The sequence below is a fragment of the Egretta garzetta genome, unplaced genomic scaffold (genome assembly GCF_000687185.1).
Source record: "Egretta garzetta isolate BGI_Z169 unplaced genomic scaffold, ASM68718v1 scaffold349, whole genome shotgun sequence".
NCBI lineage: Eukaryota > Metazoa > Chordata > Aves > Pelecaniformes > Ardeidae > Egretta > Egretta garzetta.
The window spans coordinates 1,854,884-1,875,174 of record NW_009260788.1 but is presented as its reverse complement, the minus strand read 5'-3'; the positions used below and the strand labels follow the sequence as shown (position 1 = coordinate 1,875,174).

At 36.1% G+C, this 20,291-nt stretch overlaps 1 protein-coding gene across 4 annotated transcripts in view; it reads right to left on the bottom strand.

Moving 5' to 3' along the window:
- Window positions 1-20,291, bottom strand: part of SCAF11 (SR-related CTD associated factor 11) — a 50,083-nt gene that overhangs the window by 13,073 nt on the left and 16,719 nt on the right. For all 4 annotated transcript variants that reach the window (XM_035901785.1, XM_035901783.1, XM_035901786.1 and 1 more), the window contains 7 exons: window positions 11,180-11,257; window positions 9,312-9,409; window positions 8,176-8,243; window positions 7,326-7,381; window positions 4,841-4,947; window positions 3,844-3,933; window positions 2,422-2,528 (listed from right to left, as the gene is read on the bottom strand). In XM_035901785.1, coding sequence (XP_035757678.1) covers window positions 2,422-2,528; window positions 3,844-3,933; window positions 4,841-4,947; window positions 7,326-7,381; window positions 8,176-8,243; window positions 9,312-9,409; window positions 11,180-11,257 — 604 coding nt within the window. The remainder of the gene's footprint in view (window positions 1-2,421; window positions 2,529-3,843; window positions 3,934-4,840; window positions 4,948-7,325; window positions 7,382-8,175; window positions 8,244-9,311; window positions 9,410-11,179; window positions 11,258-20,291) is intronic.

The following is a 20,291-nucleotide window of genomic DNA, read 5'->3' as shown; positions in this document are numbered from 1 at the left end:
ATTTTGTTAGAAAGTGACTTCACAGTGGTTAAGCAGCAGCTATTCAGCCACATGTGCCTGTCTCAGACACTACATCTTCCAACCTATTACAATAGCCAGGTAAACAAGTCAGATATTAAAAATTTGTAATGACATATAACATCTGTGATTATTTTCTTCAATGGGGAAGAAATCACCCTACAATAATAAAAATTCAGAATACAAGTAGAAAGTGAGAATCCTGACAGAATCATAAAGCAAGTTATTTCTGTGGTACTTTCAAAGTCTGCTTGTGATACACAAGCCTCTTTTTAGCATTCCTTACTACTTGTAAAATTTTAACAGACAAGCTTCACAAGCTTTGGACTTGGACTAAACACAAGGCATTTCAGCTCACTGAATCTTTATTTAAAAATATTTTAATCATGCAACAGAACTACATAGTGCCAGCCTAAATCAACGGTATTTGTAGATTCACTAATGTACTTTTCAGGTCAAATTAGTAAAAAGACTATTTAATGGTAAAGAGAAGCTACAGGAAAGATTCAGGCAGTACAGTTACATGACCATCACTGATACTTGTATGCTTTCTTGCACAACTCTGGAATCAAATGTCAATTGTTACTCTGAATGCAAAACTGTACATCTTAGGTATGACCAACCATCTTTCAGGCACAATTTAATAGGAATCACAAGATCCAGTTTGCCTTATGTCCTGGTTTCAGCTGGGATAGAGTTAATTTTCTCCATAGTAGCTGGCGTAGCGCTGTGTTTTGGATTTAGTACTAGAAGAATGTTGATAACACACTGATGGTTTAGTTGTTGCTAAGTAGTGGCTCAGACTACTCAAGGACTTTTTGAGCTTCTCCTGCTCAGCCAGGTGCATAACAAGCTGGGAGGGAGCACAGCTAGCACAGCTGACCCAAACTGACCAGAGCGCTATTCTATACCATACACCGTCATGCCTGGGGGGAGTTGGTCGGTCAGTCAGGGGGAGAGTGATCACGGCTTGGGATGGGCTGGGCGTCGGTCAGTGGGTGGTGAGCAACTGCATTGTGCATCACTTGTTTTGTACATTCTGTATATTCTCTTACCATTATTATTATTATTACTATTGTTATTCTTTTATCTCTCAATCTGTCTATCTCAAACCACAAGTTTTCTCACTTTTACCCTTCTGATTCTCTCCCCCATCCCACTGAGGGAGGAGGGGAGTGAGCGAGCGGCTGCGTGGTGCTTAGTTGGCAGCCGGGTTAAACCACACCACGTTATTTTGTATGCGTCTATTTTCAGTATTTTCTTCATTTTTCTCCTGTTCTCCACATTTGCAGAAAGCCCCAGTGCCCTGTTTCCTCCACCTTCTGCCTTTTCCTTCATCTCTCATACTTTCTGGAAGAGAAGGCCTTGCTCTTGTTTCCTCAATACATATTTGCCATGCATCTCTAACAGTATTCAGGTTAGGTTTCTCCTTGCTTTTGTCCTTCCCTTTTTTTTGTGCATGTCTGTCTTTTCCTTGGTTGCTATAAAAAACCTGAACGGGGAAGGAATGCTCAACTCAACAGAATGTGACCAAAATCCTCAAGGGACATCTTCACATCCAACATCCCCTAGTTTCACTAGGAAATTCAAAGAATCTGTGTCTTACTTCCTGCATGCTTCTTATCAGTAGGAGTTTTTAAGTCAAACTTGAAGATGATGTAAAACTTTAGTGTCAACGTTTTAAGATTCCGTCTTGATGACTGCTTTCCATTTTGTCCACAGTATAAGTAATATATAACATTAAACATCTGAACTTTAGTTCAGGTGTGGTAAGAACATATGGAAACATATAAAAATAACTTAAGAATTTATTTCCCGTGTTTTGTTAGCTCAATTAATTTCACAATCACACCTTTAAGAGAGGAAGTGGAATGCTTATATAAAAAGTATCAAAGTTCTAATCAAGACAACAAATGAGAAAATTCTGTTCTAAATATAAATTTTAAAACAAAAATATCTGGAAAAAAAATTCCTTTTATTTTGCTCTCAAGACTCAAACTCAAAATCTCCTGCCTCTCCCAAAAGATAGCGTAAGGGATTTAGTTCCATGCTCTGCTTAGGAGTTCACAATGTTATCAGTATTTGTAGATCAGTTGCTGATATTATCAGCAGCAATTACTCACATATTCTAAATAGTCCAAAGTTGAAAAATAATTTGGGGCTTATTTAAATATTCTTCATCTTTCTGATGAGAGGAAAAAAATGTTTTTTCTGCCAGTTTTGGGGTGGCATATTCTAACTTCAGAAATAAACCAGCTGGTTTTGAAGTACTACCAAATTGCATCAAAACTGAGTTTTTCTTCCTGTTAACTGTAGCTATATACTTCGCTTTGATTTCCAAGAATCATATTTTAACAATACTCCACATGAGCTATAAATAAAACTTACAAAAAAAAAGTTTACCAAAGTTTTCCAAAGGCCTGATATTTGTTGGAAGAGTTGTCCCTGGTACTGTAGTACAAGTGAGAAGAAAGGTCTCAGCTTCAGCTCCGTAAGACATTAAAGGAATTCTGGAAAAGTAAATGCATTAATATTAGTTGTTTTAGCTGCTTGTAGCAAGCTTTGGAAACAAAGCACAAAATCAAAACATTAGGCAACCATGATACTTCCAACCTCATCACAGTTGGGGAGAAAGGCAAAGCTGATGGAGTACAAAGCTTTCCTTATTTAATTTCAGACTTATACTATTGCCTAAACATAACTGAACAAGATATGTTATGTTAAAAAAAAACAAAAAACATTTGGCTTTCTTCAAAGCCAATCACAGACCTGTTAACAAACAGTCTACTCCAAATTAGTAGGCTACACTGCTGGAAATAAAATTCTAAACGCTGATGTAGCACTTCAGCAGAAGAATAGCCTTTTCTGCAGAAAAATGAGAAATAGTCTACACAACAATTCAGTAAAGGCTTTTTTTTTTTTACCAAACAAAATAGATACATACTTATTCAGGCTCCCTCAGCAAACCTTGGGCAAAAAGACTTTAGCTATAGATCTACAATTTTTAAGTTATCACTGAGTTAGAATGAAACTTTCCACAAGGAAATGTGTAAAAAAGTTTAAATTAATTTTTTAATTCCTAGGTACAACTTTTAATTATAATTAAAAAACCTCTTTACTTGCTTTTTTGTCTTTAGCCTTTGTTTTATGCCAAAGAAAGTAAAGAGAGACATAGTGAAATAAAGAACATAGACAGAACCAATTTCTTACTGTGTTATTTTAAAATCAGTTATTTTTATGCTTCTGCTTTATAGGCATGAAAACATCCTTAGGGTATGTTTTAACATGCATCTGCTCTCTGACAAAAAAAGTTGGTTTATGTTCTCTGTTTCATTTGACAGACCCCCCCTTTAACTCTTTCTAGAGTTTTGTTTATAAACAATTACAGAAAGCAGCATTAGAACCAACCTATGAAAGGGGGGGGGAACAGAGGGAGAGGGAAATGAGAATCAGATTGATGTTAAAGCAAATGTAGTCTGACTTCTAAGGACAGAAATAATTTTAAAAGCACATTGAACACTAGCTTCCAAATAGAAAATATATTTAAACTTGCCTTTCTGTGAAAAAGTGACATATTAAGATGCACAAGTCCGTGGAGTTACTATACCTATTATGAGTATCAAAAAAGCTTTAAGATAGGCAGAGAAGACTTTATTGACATAAAACCAGTATGCGGCAAATACACAGAAGTGTAACAAGTTACATGCAGACACTTTAGTTCTAAGATCAAATGGTATGCTATCTGAAGAGCAGTTTGAATTAATCAAATTCCAAACATGACGTGTGATATTAAGATCCTCTGCACTATGAATACAAAACATGTACCTTTCAACTCTAGCAAGCACAGATGAACAGGACAATTCCAGTTCTTGTCTCTTCTGTCTGATCACTGCATTGACTTCTGCAAATTCTGTACTGAAATATAAATTTCATACAAAAGTTACAAAAATAGCTTTGTACTATGACAATTTCGTATTTCAGTAATTGCTTCTATCAATGACTTTTTTTTTAATTTAACTGTACTAGAACTTCCAATGGTCACAACAAAACTATACATGACTTGTTTAGAAGGGAAAAAGCAGTCATAGTAAACATACTAAATAAATGAGGCAGGCAGAATGGAAAACAGGAGACAAAACGTGTCTTCTGGGGAGTTGGAAGATGGAGAAACTTGGCATCCCTGACAAATTAATGCTGATGCATGCATGACAAAATGTGGTTTTATTTCCCCCCCCCCCCCCCATTTACAGACTGCTGAAAACATGCAGACACAATTTTTGATTAGGCCATATTATCCCCATAATGATCTTCTAGACTGCTCTTTTTCTTCCATCCTCTCAAAAAAAATTTTTTTTTACACCCCTTCTTAAGTATTAGGCTCATTAAGCAAAATTACTTCATCTGTGTTTAAAGTATTCCTCTTGGAGTCAAGGAAGGGCAACAACAAAGATTGTTTCTGACCCAAACCAGGATATTTACTGTTAACTGTTTTGCTAACTGCTATTGTAATAACAGGACTAACCCTTTCCCATCCAAGGGTTCAATTCAGCAAGGAGTTTAAATATGAGCTAAAAAGAAAACTTACTAACTCCTATTAAATCAATGAGATTAAAAGCACACACTTAAGTATTTTGATACTGAGCACATGACCGATATTTTAAAATGTTTGTGTTTATCCTTTAACTGCTCTTCATCAATGAACATAAAACCAGCCAATCTTCAAAATATTTCAAGGCAGTATATACAGATAGAAGCAGAAGGAACTATAGCATCTACAACACAGTAATCCAACAGTTTATATTAAGCACTATTATTTACTAACCAGTCATTTCTACAGCTAAAAAAGGATTCTTCATTGCTACCACCGGCAGGAAGCGTGCTAAAGAAATTCGTTCTGAAGCACTCATTCCAGCAGGTCTGTCTTCTGGGCTACAAAAAAAAAATTGTGAATGAAACCCATCCAAAATAAAATAATTAACATTTAATACATGAAGATACACTGAAATTAAACGTCAGCAAGACTTTAGCTCACAAAAAGCAGGCACCACAGTAGCTCCATAGTCATATGCTGATATTTGCAGTTAGAGCAAACAAATTTTCTCTATTCAGTCTCTAAATTTTCAACACCTGCTCTTTGCAGATAAACTTTGTATTTTATGTATTTCAGAAGTTATGAAATAAATGAGCCTGATCTCTTCCCGTTTCTGCTACCTAACGAACCACAGTAAGTACAGCGCTAGCACCTTCAGACAGACCCCTTCACAGCAGTTCACTGAATGTTTGGTTTCAAAGTAAAAAGAAAACTTGTATGTGAGTAGCTGGGATTCTCCTTTGCCCTCAGGTAGGATTACAAAATCAAAGATTGCCTGGTGCGCCTGTTTACTGGGCCCTCACACAAAGGCACAATACTCAGAATCCGTATTTCAACAAATACCACCTTCTAGTTCAATCGCTATCAACGCCTACCCACCCACTGTACGCCAGCGTATTGCCTTTTGCGTTGTGTGCCGTCAACTCTCTTGCTATTGCTGCGTACAGTGGGTGGGTAGGCGTTGATAGCGATTGAACTAGAAGGCTGTGGGGGAAAAAAAAACCCAAACAATAATCCTCCAAACGCTCCTCCCAGACTACCAGGCTGACACACTTACCTACACTGACCCATTTTTGCCATTTAGGTCTTTTCACCTGAAGGGTTAATGCCACATCGAATCTGACTAAATCATTCCTGTTCATTCCCCATGACCGATATTTTAAAATGGGAACTTACAGAGTCTTCCCAGCATTTTCTTTCAGAACATATTTACTCTGAAGAGACATAAACTTTGTAAGGGGATGTATATAAATGTACATCTCAAGTATGCAGCCATTATCCACATGCTCCATCAAACTTTGGCACAGAGTGCTGGTTTTGATGGGAATATGCCGTATTCCATCAGTGTGCAAATCATAAGTTTCACCTAAAAAGCTGCTGGTTTTAAGTTTTATTTATAATATTTTAATTAATTTATAATACTATCATTTTGAAAATGAACATTTCTCCCTCCATCTAAAAAAGCCACCCAGATGTTCCACAAATATCCTTATGAAGTGGTTCTTAGTAAACCGGTGCTTTCTATTAAATTATTTTAAATTTTGAACGTTTATTGGATAATTGAGCCTTTTTTGCAACATGTACCATTTGAGACATTAATACTATTAAATAGCGCACAACGAATCAGTGAAACTAGATATGAAAGCATTCACTAACCTTGAAGTCAAATTAGAGGCTGATCTACCATTAAACCCTACCTTCCAGTTCAAAACCTCTCCAATTCATTGAAAGGTACCTTTAACTTTACATGGTAAAAGAACCAAAATTTCTAAATACCTGTCTTAGAAGGGGAAGGCTGGAGCTAAAGATATCCCTGAGAACTACAGTGTAAGCACCAAATAAAAGCGACAACTCAGGCCACCAGCTACTGAAAAGACACACAATGCAGTATGTGCCCATATATTACATGAAGCAAGGCAGCAGGCAAAACAGGGACCTGAAGACAGTTTTTCCTCCAAATTTTAAAATGTCAGATAAGGCAGAATGATGGAGAATGATGACATTTACACTTCAGAATTAAGTTTATGGCCTAAAACTATTTCATGCAAATACATTTACAGGTACAACTATGAGTGAGAAAGCATTGATCACAAACTTGTGTCCCAGAGACATGAAATATTTTTGAAAGGAGGGAAGGCAGATGTCAAACAACAGAGCCTTTATAGCTCCTTATAAATATGCACATTATAAGCCTGTGTTACAGGCTAAAATTTATGAACTAAACAAGAAACCTGGAAACACCAACATTCTTGGAGTAATCTCCCATTAAAAAACCAACCTGATGCAAACTGTAACATCCATGGCTTATTCATGTAACAAATTACTTGGTTGATACCAACTATATATTTTCATGAAAATAATGAAAACCTTCATATGCTTCATGTGATGGTACTTGGCTAACAGCCTGTAGCTGATACCACCTTCTTTTGGTGAACAAAAGATGAAAACAGGGTAGTTACAGTATCTTATAATGTAACATCCCAATCTAAATGAAAATAATTACCATGACAAAACTAAATTTAATCTGAGAGAGAAGCTCATATAACCTAGCGCTTATATTCTAATTGCTTCTTTCAAGATTAAAAGACACAAAATAACAACGTTTGGATCACACTAAAATTAAATAGAAGAAGTTAGCCTTACAAATAAGCAGAAAGATAGTTTTAAAAATGCTTTCATTAAAAAAGTTCACAAATGTTTCATTATCAGAACCAACCTTGTTTATGTTCACAGACAAAGCTTTCTTGTTTCGTTTATCATACAAAATATTACCTGTGTGGAATAAAAAAAATGTTCACAGACAAAGCTTTCTTGTTTCGTTTATACAACAAAATATTACCTGTGTGAAATAAAAAAAAAACAAAACACTTTGATCTTAACTTTAGCATATTAGTTTTTAATTGTCAGAATCATTAGTGCAATGAGAGGTTAATGAAAAATGTACGTGTATTTACAATGTTTACAGACAAACTGAGTAAAATTAAAATGCATGCACCTTCACAATAGCTTTTTATATATCAAGCAGTTTTTGCCTCTTCAGATATTTGCTCAGTTTCACAAGTTATGAACGCGCTTACTGAACAGTATCTATTAAACAAGCCTCTCGAAACGGCAGCCCCAAAATAGAGCTAAGTGCTTCTTGTGTCCGAACTCTCACCAAAAAACTTCCTGTGAATAAAAGCTAGTCATTAGCTGTGCACCAACTGTCTGATACAGAAAATGACTTCAGGCTGAAACCAAATCCATTTCACTTGTGACTGAAATTGAAGAGGCAGTCTTTCCAGTAAAATAAGAACAGTAGTTTCACATACTGCAATTTTGTCTTAAGTTCCACGCTTCTATTCCTTGGTATTTGGTTTTCATATGCAAATGTAAGCAATTAAAAAAAAATGAAATTGGCTCATCAAGAAAACTCTAGAGTTCCTCAGTAAAAACACCCAGCAATTCTAATTTTTCATATGCAAATGTAAGCAATTAAAAAAAATGAAATTGGCTCATCAAGAAAACTTGTTCCTTAGTAAAAACACCCAGCAATTCTAGCAAATGGAGGACAAATACCAACTTACTGTATTTTTTCTTCACAATTTTGCTTAATTTTGCTGTTAATGGCCCTCTGTCTGGACATACAGCTCTTCTGCAGGATTAACAAAAGATATTACAAAAGTGATTTCTGGGCATATTTAAGCTAACAGCATATACACCCATACAAAGCCAGCTCCTTTTTTACAGTATTTTTATTTTGTGCACATAAACCAAGTTCTGACTGCTATTAAAACCTGAACTTGCACCACGTATATGATCTTCCATATAGTAAAAGCCACAGTGAAGTGCTTCACAAAAGCTTACAGATGGAAAAAAAGAAAATCCATTTAGACAACAAAAGTTAATATCCTGTATTAAATCAGAATGCTTAATTTTGCTTGATTTCATGGCAACATGCGAAAGATGTTATAACCTGCTTGCATAAAGACTTTTAAGAATATCAAAGTCAGTGGTGATTCAGCACAGTGAAGTGCAAAGATCAATCTTATTTATTTTCTGAGAGCCAAAAAAGATGATTTCCTTCCAGTTATCTTTTCTGCAGTGAAGTCTGTTTCAAATTCAATCTCAAGAACTCTGTATATATCATACATTCTATAAAACACTGACTTTAGATTATCACTATTTAATGAAATTTGTCTATGCAATCCCTTATACAATGCAGCAAATGTGACAAGACAAAGCTTCTCAAAACAGGAATGGTATTTCCACAGTACCCTCTCAAACTCACTAGAATAAAATCAGTTCTTGACTACGTTTTATGGCAAAAGAGAAACACCACCAATGTTTATCATAACATGCAAGAAATGGGATGTCTGTTTAGATAACAAGAGAAAAAAATTATATTGTTAAAATATGACCTAGCCATAAAATCTGAATTCAGATTAATAAGAAATTTGTCAGACTTGCTTTAAGAATGCAACTTTCACAGAGCTCAGTGCAGCAATGCGTTGCTCCTTATTTCTTGCCTGCTATTCTAAGTATTCAAGTGGGAATTACATCAGTGATAAAGTAAAGCTAAGCTACCACTGATGAAAAATAGTTTATTTTAAAATAAACTTAATTTAAAAAAAATTTCCATCCAGGGTGTACATTGTAAAACAGCTGAATTTGTATTTTGAATATTCCAATTAGAATGCTTCAAATTAAGTTGAAGACCAACCTGACAAAGCTTCTCATCTTTGCATGACTGTATTTTCCCTTAATGCAGGCACAGTTTTCCTCCTCTTCCTTCCTCCTTAGTTGTTTCTTAACCTGAACCTGTATTGAAAAGTAAAGTCAATCCAGGCTAGAATTTCAACACACGTTGGCTTTAAATACATTCAAAGATTCTTAAGGTCTACAGAGAAAATAAGCTCAAAGAGGAGGACTTGAACCCATTTCGTATCACTACTTCTTTAATCTCACAGTTAGCAGATTTGAATTTTTTTCATTTGTTTTTCACAAGATGGAAAAAACCACCTTGATATGTATATTGGCTGTGCCAGAAATGCATAGTAATTCCACAAGACCAGAAATGCCTGAACACTCAGACTGCCACGGCAAGCATCTCAAATCTACGCACTGTCTTCCACTGAGAATTTGGAAACTAAGTTTTTTAAACTAAGTTGGTTGATCTGAATACACAAGGTTCAGCTTGGGAAAATGCTTAACTACCACTCAATTTCAAATGCTTGCTCATAATTAAAGAACACCTGATTTTCCTCTGTAGTAAAATAACTTACGGATTTTGTAACGCTGTTTTTTTTCTGCATCTTCAAAATTCTAGGAGAGCAATACGATTTTTATCACATACTCTGAAGTGACTTCAACGGCTACATCGCAACTGCTTGTGTTAGGTATCCTGTAGCAATTCGTTCTAGAATCTTGGCTTTACACACAACTCCTTAAGCGTTCTAATTCTGAGTATCACAAAGGGGAAGCTGCCAACGTCCCGAGAGCACCCCTGCTAATACTGACCACCATGTCAGGATTTCTGGGTACACATTCCATCTATCCCTACTGCTCCAGGGGCTTTTTCAGAGCAGGACCCTTCTTCTCTGCCCACCTGTTCACACTGCAGTTTTAGAACAAAGATCCTTTCAAACTATATTTTGATGCAGCCTTACACTCTTCCAAATGAAAACTTCAGTTTATCTTGTTTCAGCTGTTTCCTTGATTTTTTAGGAATAAATAAGATACAGAAAACCATACTAGCATATTTTGAGAAGGAAATGTCTGTGGCTGTCAGTCTGGTTTCCTTTGCAGTTGACTACCTGGGCCTCTAGAAGCACAAGAAATGGATAGCAGGAGCCTCTTTTCTAAATATAGCAAAAAAACCCCCAGCAGCTTAGGAGTTACTTATAACCATAATTTCATCACAGCATTTCAAAGCTGTACACAGAATTATCAGCACCTTTCTATACTGGTTGTCAAGATCAACTATCAGAATCAAGTTTTGTTTTGATATTTATTTTACTTGATAAACTACTCTCCACAGCAGTATTACTGGGGGCTGGACTAGATGACCTTTAGAGGTCCCTTCCAACCCAAAACATTCTATGATTCTATTCAGAAGAGTTGAAAGCTGAAAAAATTCAGAAAAGTATACTGAACAAGGCTTCGCATTAATTGATTCATCTTGTCTTCATGTGTTTTTCTCTGTGAATTGGAGGCTGTGAATGTACAAGATTCACCTCAGCTAAAAAAAAAAAAGGCAAGATTGCATGCTAATTGATATAGCACTTGTTTACAGAACCTAGTTAAAAAACACTTTGAGACCAATTACTATACTTCTATTCTTGGATATACCAGGAATGCTCAAAGATACTATAAAGTAGCAATAGCAGCTTTGTGATTATTATTACTGTAAACAGTTGCTTTGAAAAAATAATTAAGAATAATCCCTAGCTTCAAATATGTAATAGAAACATTAAAACAATAATTATTTCATTAGGAAAGCTTATTTAACACACACACATGAATAAAAGGCTGCAGCAGAACTTGGGTGTTACAACTGAGGTTATTTAAGAAAATAAGTCTGGAACTTACCTTTATCTGCTTTTCTAATGCATCAAGCCTGCATACTGCTTGAAATGGTCTGCGATCAATAGGACATGAAGCCTGTGTCTGAAAAATTATTTTCCTTATTATAAAATTTGTAGTACATTTAAAGAAGTCTCAGTTTTCTATATTTTTATTTGCTATTATAGTAGCTTACAGAAATACACAAAATTACAACTTGTTCACATTAAGAATGTATTTGCATGCGTTATCCAGACGCTCAGTATTTTGTTTCATGTAAGTAGGTTACTCCTTAGGGGAAAATCTAAAGGAAACAAGAAGGTAAATCAGAAGTTCTGTTCAAAAAAGGAAAAGCATTTTACGTTGTTAGGTACGTTTTTTTAATCCCTGTTAGGTAACTCTGATTTTACACCAATACACAAATGTCCTTTTATTTCTCATTGTTCTAATGTTTTATTTCTTGACGATCTTTTCAAAATAAAGTGCGTTGGATCATGTCCCTCCCCAAAACATAAAACTAGGCAGATCAACGTCAAACAGAGTACACCTTCCCTCATCTCGCACATCTATTTGACATCTCTTTTTTTTGTGGTCAGCAGGGAGAACAGATTCCCACATTTAAGACAACTAAAGTTTTACAAATCATTTTGCAATAGAATGGAACTGAAGAAGGCTATTTTACCCCACAGTTTGATGGAAATACAGATTGAATTGTTTTTTCCCCAATCACTTAAATGCTCTCCTATTGAGGCTGCACTACATCAGATAACACGCACACACACAGAAAGAATAATAAAATGTTATTAAGCATAGAATAGGGAGGCTTAAACTGAAGTTCCACCCAACTGGATCATGTAGTGAATCAACTTTCAGAGAAATCTATATTACATACTGTTTTTTTTCTGGTACAGAACTGTTTATTCGTTTTAATTAAATATATGTTGGGGGTGGGGTGGGGGTGGTGGGTTTTCTTTGTGTGTCTGTTTTGGTTTTTTGTCATCATCTGTTCCCCCCTTGCCCCCAAATCCATTGCCCTTCACAGGCTCAGTTCAGAACTCTTCTAAAACAAAGAAGAGAAACCCCCCCACACACCCAGCCTCCAGCCCTAATTTATCCAGTGAAGAACCAGTATATGAATTGTATGCCCTTAAGAAGCATGCAACTTCTGCCCTTAAGAGATCAGGGTATTACACTTTTTATTTATGCAAGCAAGATGCAGTATTAGAATTGCATAAGCAGCAATAAGAAACTTGCATATGAACTCTGCCCTGAAATTCAGTGGTGAATTTCGTTCTTGTCTTTTCATTGAGGCTTTTCATTTTCCAGTTCGTACTGTTCTTCTCTCAATTTCAAAGAGTGCCCAGCTTCTTTTTCACCTACACAGCCCCCAAACCTTGAGCATTCAGGCAGCTTCTGATTTCAGTTGAAGTAGACAGAACAAAGTTAAACTGATTAAAAAGAAAAAAAAAACAAACAAAATAAAAAAAACCCCAGGGGTAGGTAGTTTCATAACAAGTTGTTGAACAAGAACACAAGTTAAAGCCATTACCTCTCGTTTTGATGCTCTGGTATTTTATCCTACCTAAAAACTTCCCCCTGTTGGGGGATACCATTGTTCCCTGCAGCGTCAGGGCCCTGGTTAACAAAAGCATATTGGGTAATCAAGCCAGTTCCCTAAGGACTCAGATCATGAAGACAGTTTTTGTCCCATAGTCAATGTAAAGCTAACCCGCAGTAACATAGCAGTGCGTTGTTCAACTGGGATATTTGATAGCATGCGATGCACTGTAACTGTTGAATCAGCTGCAAACTTCAAGGTAAATACTTTGATTCTTAGATATACCAGACTGGCAAAGATTGGTAGGAGGAGGTTAATTTTCCTAGTATTTTCAGTCTCATTTCAGGATTTACCGTAGCTGAAAATTAAGTTTTTCCAAGAATGCAATCTGTTTCTACATTACATTTACACAGGAATATTAAGTTATGTTCCCAAGTGTAAGTCACAGTAAGTTATGTTTATTCATTGCAATGACGGATCATAGAATACCAAGTGTTACTAGCAGCAATCCAAGTGACAAGCGTTTTTGCTCCACTAGAAAAACATTCAGTGTTACATGTTCAGTTCTTCTGGACAAATGTTTAACAATTACATACAGTTATACATAGTAGTAGGGGGGGAAAAAAAAAAAAGAGGAGGAAAACATTCTGGCAGAATCAAAAGTTACCTTTACATTCAGATATGTTCAGAAACAGCAGATGCTCTTTCCACTCCTACTCAGTTGCTTTTCATAGCCCTAGCATTACCCAATAGTTCGCAACAAATCTCAAAGAGAAATTCTAGTAAAGACAGGACAGTCCCATGTGCTCCCCCCACAGCACAAGTACAACTGTTGGGTAGCCATGAAGAAAGCGAGAGGTTACTTCATCTATATAATGCTTTTGTCCAAATATGCATCAGCTCTCAGCTGCCTGCTAACATAAAAAAATAAGCCTTTTAAATGGAAATGGTAGAAAGAAGTTTCCCCTGTCCCTTTTCCCAACAGCAAGACTGGATTTGTGCTGCTATAGAAAGGAGTGAGGGTAAAAAAAAAAAACAAACCACCTGACTACATTTTTACAAGAACCAATGATGAGGAGTGGTGGCCTTTTACTCATCTCTCTCATCTTTTTTGTGAAGATTGTTCAGTAACCAAAGGAGGTGTTGTGTCTTCTTTCATTCAAGGCAATTTAGCAATTCCTCTCTTGTGAGGCTTCTGTTCAGGTAGCATCATTAAATAATAGTGAATGTACACTGTCCTTCTGGGGGAAAAAATATTTAAAACAAAAGCCATCGAGATGGAATGAGTCTGAACAGCAGCTATCATTTTTACTGTGCGCAAGGGAGGAGGAGTGTGGGATGAGTCACAACCTTGGAAGAACCACAGCTTCATACAGTGTCTTCCTTTAACACAGCTGTTTAAAAATCAGAACATGTAGTATTTAATGTAATCATCAAAATCATTAGAACCTCACAGCTGGTATTTTTGAGTGGCTTTGCTTTTCTTCAAAAAACAGAGGAATAACTCAGCATGCTTCAAAATGTCTTTGATTGTTTTATTCTCCACATAAAACTACTCATAGATTTTGTGTTAAAACTGGTAACTCTGCAGTGATTCATTCTTTCACCTACCCTGTGATATCCAGAGAATTCTCTTCATGAAACATGTAAGCATTCACAAAGTCTGCAACCCCTAAAAAACTATCCATGAGCACGTGTGTGTGTGTGTTCTTAAGTTTTCCAAACATTAATTTAATAATATTTTATTTGTTTTGATGACCTTCTAGAAAAATCTTGCTTTAGCTCCACGGACATAACTTAATGTTCAATATTCCTGTACCTGCTATGACACCACAAAACTGCGATCTCTAAACTCAAGGACTTTAACTGCATCACTTCAAACAGCACTTGAACAAAGTGAGGTAGATGAAAAGCTGAAGCAGTTACTATATTCCAGCTGGGAATCTTCAGGAAGCTATAGAAATAGGCGAAGCTAACCCCAAAACATATTTGGCTGATAAAATAACTTTGGCAGATACCCCCATCTCATCAAGTTCCATGTTACGACGTTTCATAACAATAGTAACAAGATGTATGGAATTAAAATTGCTGCAGTAAATCCCTTCCCCTGTATTTTTTTTTTCTTCAAGTGGCCCATAATAAAGTCTGTTCTTCAACTACTGTATTGAAAAGCTGATCCAAAAAGAAGCATGACCCTGCACTCTTTACTGCTTCTTTATTAGAGAACCTGCTAAGCACCACAAATAATACCAGATTCTCACAACTAAATTCAGGCTTAAAAGTTTAGATTGTAAAAGTAATGTCTGTATATTTCACTCCACCTAGTAATGGTAGTACACTAAAAAGCCCGCAATTCTGCCTCCAACTTCAGTGAAAAGGGAGACTGTAACAACACATGTAACGAGAAGCACCTCTCCACATTTTGGTGAAAGAAAAGGAGGAAGACATGAGGAAATGCACTGTTTTCTAGAAGCATCCAAAACTCAGGATGACTTATTTTTCAGTTGACTTAAAAAAGCAAGTACATTTAAAGTTTTTGTATGCTTTAGGAAAGCACTATTTCTGACAAGGTATGTTAGCAGTTTTTTGTTTTTGTTTTTTAAATAATCATTCATGGTTAGTAGAGATACAGAGTGCCTAAATACAGAGATTCTCATCTCAACAGCTAATCAGCAGACTACCGAGTTACAATTCTAAACAGCTGTCTTCTCTCTACCTACATCACATGTTTGGCTCGCCCTTAACTTCCACTCCAAAATTGCCATGAAGTGTTGACAAGTTCTATTGGAATGGAGGCTGTCTTTAGGAAAGGATAAAATGATCCATTATTTGTAAGGACCTGTGAATTCTATGCTAAGAAAGATTATGTGTCATCGTACTTCCTTTGACACTGTATTACTGGAAGAATTGAAGTAAAACACACTCACATAGGCTTTTGCACTGCACTTTAACAACATTAACATTCCTAAGTTGCTGCATGTATGTACTTGATCAATCACAGAATCAGAAAATGGTTACAGTTGGAAGAGACCTCTGGAGGTCATCTTGTCCAACCACCCTGCTTAAGCAGGGAAATATGCTAAGAACAACTGTATAGCACAAAGACAAACATCATCTGAAAAAGGTATCTAAAGTCTAGATTTTCTGAAATAATTTGATTAATACAATTTTCCATGCAGCAGTTCTCCGATGCATCATCTATGTAGGTATTACCCAGGACACACTTTAAACAAGAAGGTTTTTTTTATTGTTGTTTTGGTTTTTAGGTTTAGGGTTTCTTTGAATGAACTGCATATTTGGTTCATGAATATAATCTTAATCCTGATCACAGTGCTCTGTACTGCAGATCACTGTGGAGCTTGTTGCCACATAAGCAGATTCCTTCCTATATCCTTTAGGACAAAAGAAATCCAGATCAGAAAGAATATGCATTAGGAATTCCAGTTACCATGCAAGTAATTCTCTTTACCCTCAGAAGAATATCTATGTGCAGTATACTCTACATAATCAATGCTCAAACCTTATACTAGCACAAAGCAAACTACTATTCTAAGAACAGAACATCTGCTAGAAACGTAATGCAAGACAGCTCTTTGCGCCAACTGCTTAGTCTTTTAAGTCAACCACTGATACTGCACAGGTCCTACCTGAATATGCCCCAGTGCTTTGGAGAATTTACAGCTGAACATACTCCACTTTCAAACCTTCCAGATGAGGAAAAATGGGAGACAACCCAGGTGCAGAGACTGAGAGACAGAAGCTTAGTAGGGGAGGATCACTGAAAATCAACATCTCTTACACAATCATTGTAATAACACAGACAACATGCTGAGCCTTTCCTTTAGCACTCTTCTCTCATGATGGTTCATAAGAGGAATTAATAGAAGAGCAAGGACAGAAATCTCCAGTATACTTATTAGCACTCTGAAGAACAGAAGGGAAGTTAAGAAGCCTATAGTAAAGCAGAGTAAAATATTTATCTCCTCTAATTTAAGATTGTTTTCTTTCAGTAGAATACAAAAAAGCAGAGAGTTTTCCTCTAACGTGTGCAGGCAAGGTACTACTGCTGCTAAAGCAGTTGTCTTAGCTGAGGTGGTTTTGGCTACTTCACGTATCTGCTTGCCATAGATACTTAGCTAACCTCCCTTCACATTAGCTTTACTTAAATGCGTTCACAACTGATTATTATGAACTAGAACATATGTGCTTACTAACTGAAATACAAAATTACCATATAAAGAAAGAAAAGCAACGTTAAAAAATTTAGTTTTGACCCAACTAGTTTTAATCTACTAGTGGTATTGTAGACAAGAGAAACAGATAATGTAATTACTTTCCTTGGTGTAACACAACAGTACCGATGGCATTAGAAGACTCTAGGGGGGTTTTTTTTGTGGTTTTTGTTGTTGGTCCCCTCCCCCTTCTTTTCCTACACACAGAGCAATAGCCAAAGCTCCCTCTTTGTTACATGGGCACACTAATGTTATCATGTCCATGTTCTTTATGCAGAAAGCAACCCTTCACTTACACTGTCCTTCAGCACTGCCATGGAAGGGTGTGTCCAATAACCTCAGCTCCAGACTTACTGCCTGTTACTTTTGATGACCTTCCAACACAGCCTTGCTGAAATGCAAAGTCTCAAGCTTGAAAGGCCCCATTGGTAAATCACACAATGTCTGTTTTACAGAAGTGGTTGACAGCTAGCACAGGATGAATGACATTGATGTCAATCTTTGCATGTCTACTGCAAACAGTGCCTAACAGTCTGCCTGCCCAGTGCTGCCCAGCATTTCTTGGGGGAGCACTGGTTGGCATGGCCAAAGGCAGGCAAGGTAACAGTCTAATAGCATAGAAGAGTTTAATAGTGTAGGCAACTGAATTTTGTGCACCGCACTGCTCTTGGATGCTGCTATTAACTACAGTAAAAATAGCCAAAGAGAGTAGAACAATTCAAGGGACATTTTAAAAAAAGCAGTTAATCTGAAGACTACTTTCTCCATGGGGATTCTGGTCTCCCCCTCATTTTTCTTTTAGGGGTTGGACACCTTTCCTCAAAGAGAAAGAAAACACAACACTGACTCAACTGTAATGCTACTTAATTCTGAAACTAAATGCTCAGATTTAGCCAAGAGGATCTAATATATTAGATGTTCTGTGGCAAATTTCCTATCCCTTTTTAGCCCTTCATGGAACGAACCAGAAGATACTCACTTAAAAATAATTTTTATATATTGCTTTTAAGCGCACATATATCTATCTATATTATCCCTCTCTCTTTCTCTCCTTAAAAAGCGAGATCTTCAAAGTGTTATGGCTGCTGCTTGTAGACAGAAAACCTGCTGGTACAGGCCACTTAAATACAGTTGCAATGTTGAAAATCTCCACCAGATAGAAGAGGGAGCAGAATGATAAACGAACTCTTACCGTCTGCCTAAACTACCCTGATTTTAATTAGAATATACATAGTTACATATAAACCCATAAATTCTCAGAAGAACAATTATGTACAATTTGAAAACAACACTTTAAAGGAAGTTGTTGCTCCTGTTACATTTTGAAGTTCAGATGCAACATAGAAAGAAAAGAGGAAATATCCAACTTGAACACAGACTGCTGGCAAAGCCTTTAAGTGTATGGAGTACAACTGTAGATACACAAAAGAGCACTTCAAGTCATGTAAACATCAGTGTTTTTGTGGTGATGGGTTTGGGTGGGGTTTTTTTGTTTTTTTGGTTTTTTTTAAGAGTTCACTCAATATTCTCAATATTCTCATTTTTGTTTTTCTCCAGTGCTTAAACAGGAGAACAGTGTTTTTAAAAGCAATTTATACCAAATAAAAATACTTATTTTAAACTCAATCTGGTAGCATATTTTTATTCAGACAACAAATTTGACTTGTCAATTACTTAGTTTTCTTCAGTTATGATCAACCAAGAACTAGCAGAGAAAGCTAAACCTTGTGCAACACTTCTCGAAAAAGAACATGCTTACTTATTAAATTTTTATAGTGGACACAAACCCCACATGGCATCAGCATACCACATGCTTATAATATGTTTCTATCATTCCAAGCTATAAAACCTCATCTGCTTCTCACAGCTGAAGCCTGTGAACATCTGTCAGCCAGTTTTCAACGCTTTTTTTTTTACTTTTACTTTTAATTAAAACTACTAGATTAGGCAGTGGAGTTTCACGAACTCAACAGGTCCAACTGTCAAGTATCCTCAGAAAAGGAAGGCTGGCTGGTTTCACCCATCAGATGTCACTAATGGAAAGAAGCAGTAGAAGCCTTAAGTAGCTTTAAAAACAACCTCTACTATGTTTATGGAACCACATTTGCTTCACCTGTAAACACTTAAAAGCAGAAGTTGCTTTTATCTGATAGTACTTTGTGCCAAAAAAAATAAAATTACATGACAAGGAAAGTGCCATATCATTCATTTGCCTCTTTAAGACAAGAAAATTTCCCTTTGTCATTGCGTTTAAAAGCATCTGTTAGACAACGTGAACAAACTCAAATGCAGCAGCAAGTCCTCCATCTACTGTGCTCCTTCCCTGTGCATGCTGCTATTATTGCCTTTCAGCTGCTATTATAACAACCCGCTAAAGAAGTCAGCATAAAATTGTGGATGAGAATTTCCTGTTCCCTTATAAATGAAAGCACTGCAATTAATAACTTGCAGAACAGAAAATCTGGCAACAGATTTCATTTATTATCTGGTTTGTAAGTCTAAAGCAAGCTTCATCTAAAAGCCTTTTTTTAATACTCTGAAGTTCATACAAAATCTTCAGAAATAAGTGATTTATGTTACTATCTGCCTTCAGTAATAAAACCCACAAAAATTAAGGTTAAAAATATAGTAAGTATAAAATAATACATAGGTAAGTATATCATATAGGTACATATATGTAAGTGATACTAACCTTCTAAAGGATACAGCGAACCCAAAATCATCATTTACTTCGAAATAAAGTTATTACAAAGAAACCAAGTAGTGGTCTCTACTACAATGAGCAACCAATTCAAGTGCGCAGAAGCAGGACAAAAAGCAGCATCTCATTTGAGCACCCCCCTCAATACAGTATAAAGCAATTCTAATGTGATGTTTTATATTGACAATTCAAAAAATTACAGGAAAGGTAAGGATATCAAAGAATCTATGTAATGACTACAGGACATATGTGAGGAAAAAGGGACTAAGTAAAATAAGATCATGAAGAACTTGCTCAACAAATCATTTTTCTTTAGGGTTCCGCAACTATCTATAAAGATATTGACAAAGATCTAGTAATAGCCATAATTAAAATGAAAGGTTTTAATTCAGAATAGCACTAAACCTTTTAGCCGAATCTCTTCAGAGTTAGAAAACCAAGGTTTTATGAGACTCATTTTGTAGATTACCATGACAACATACTTGTCCCAGCCCTAAGAGTTGACAGTATGACAAAGAGCGTAAGGGATAACAAAATAAGATTAAGCTAATGACACTGCAATATTACAACACATACATGATACTGTCTGATCTTCCAAACAGTCAACATAATTTTTTTACTGATCCCTAATCTCTAGTAACCATTAGT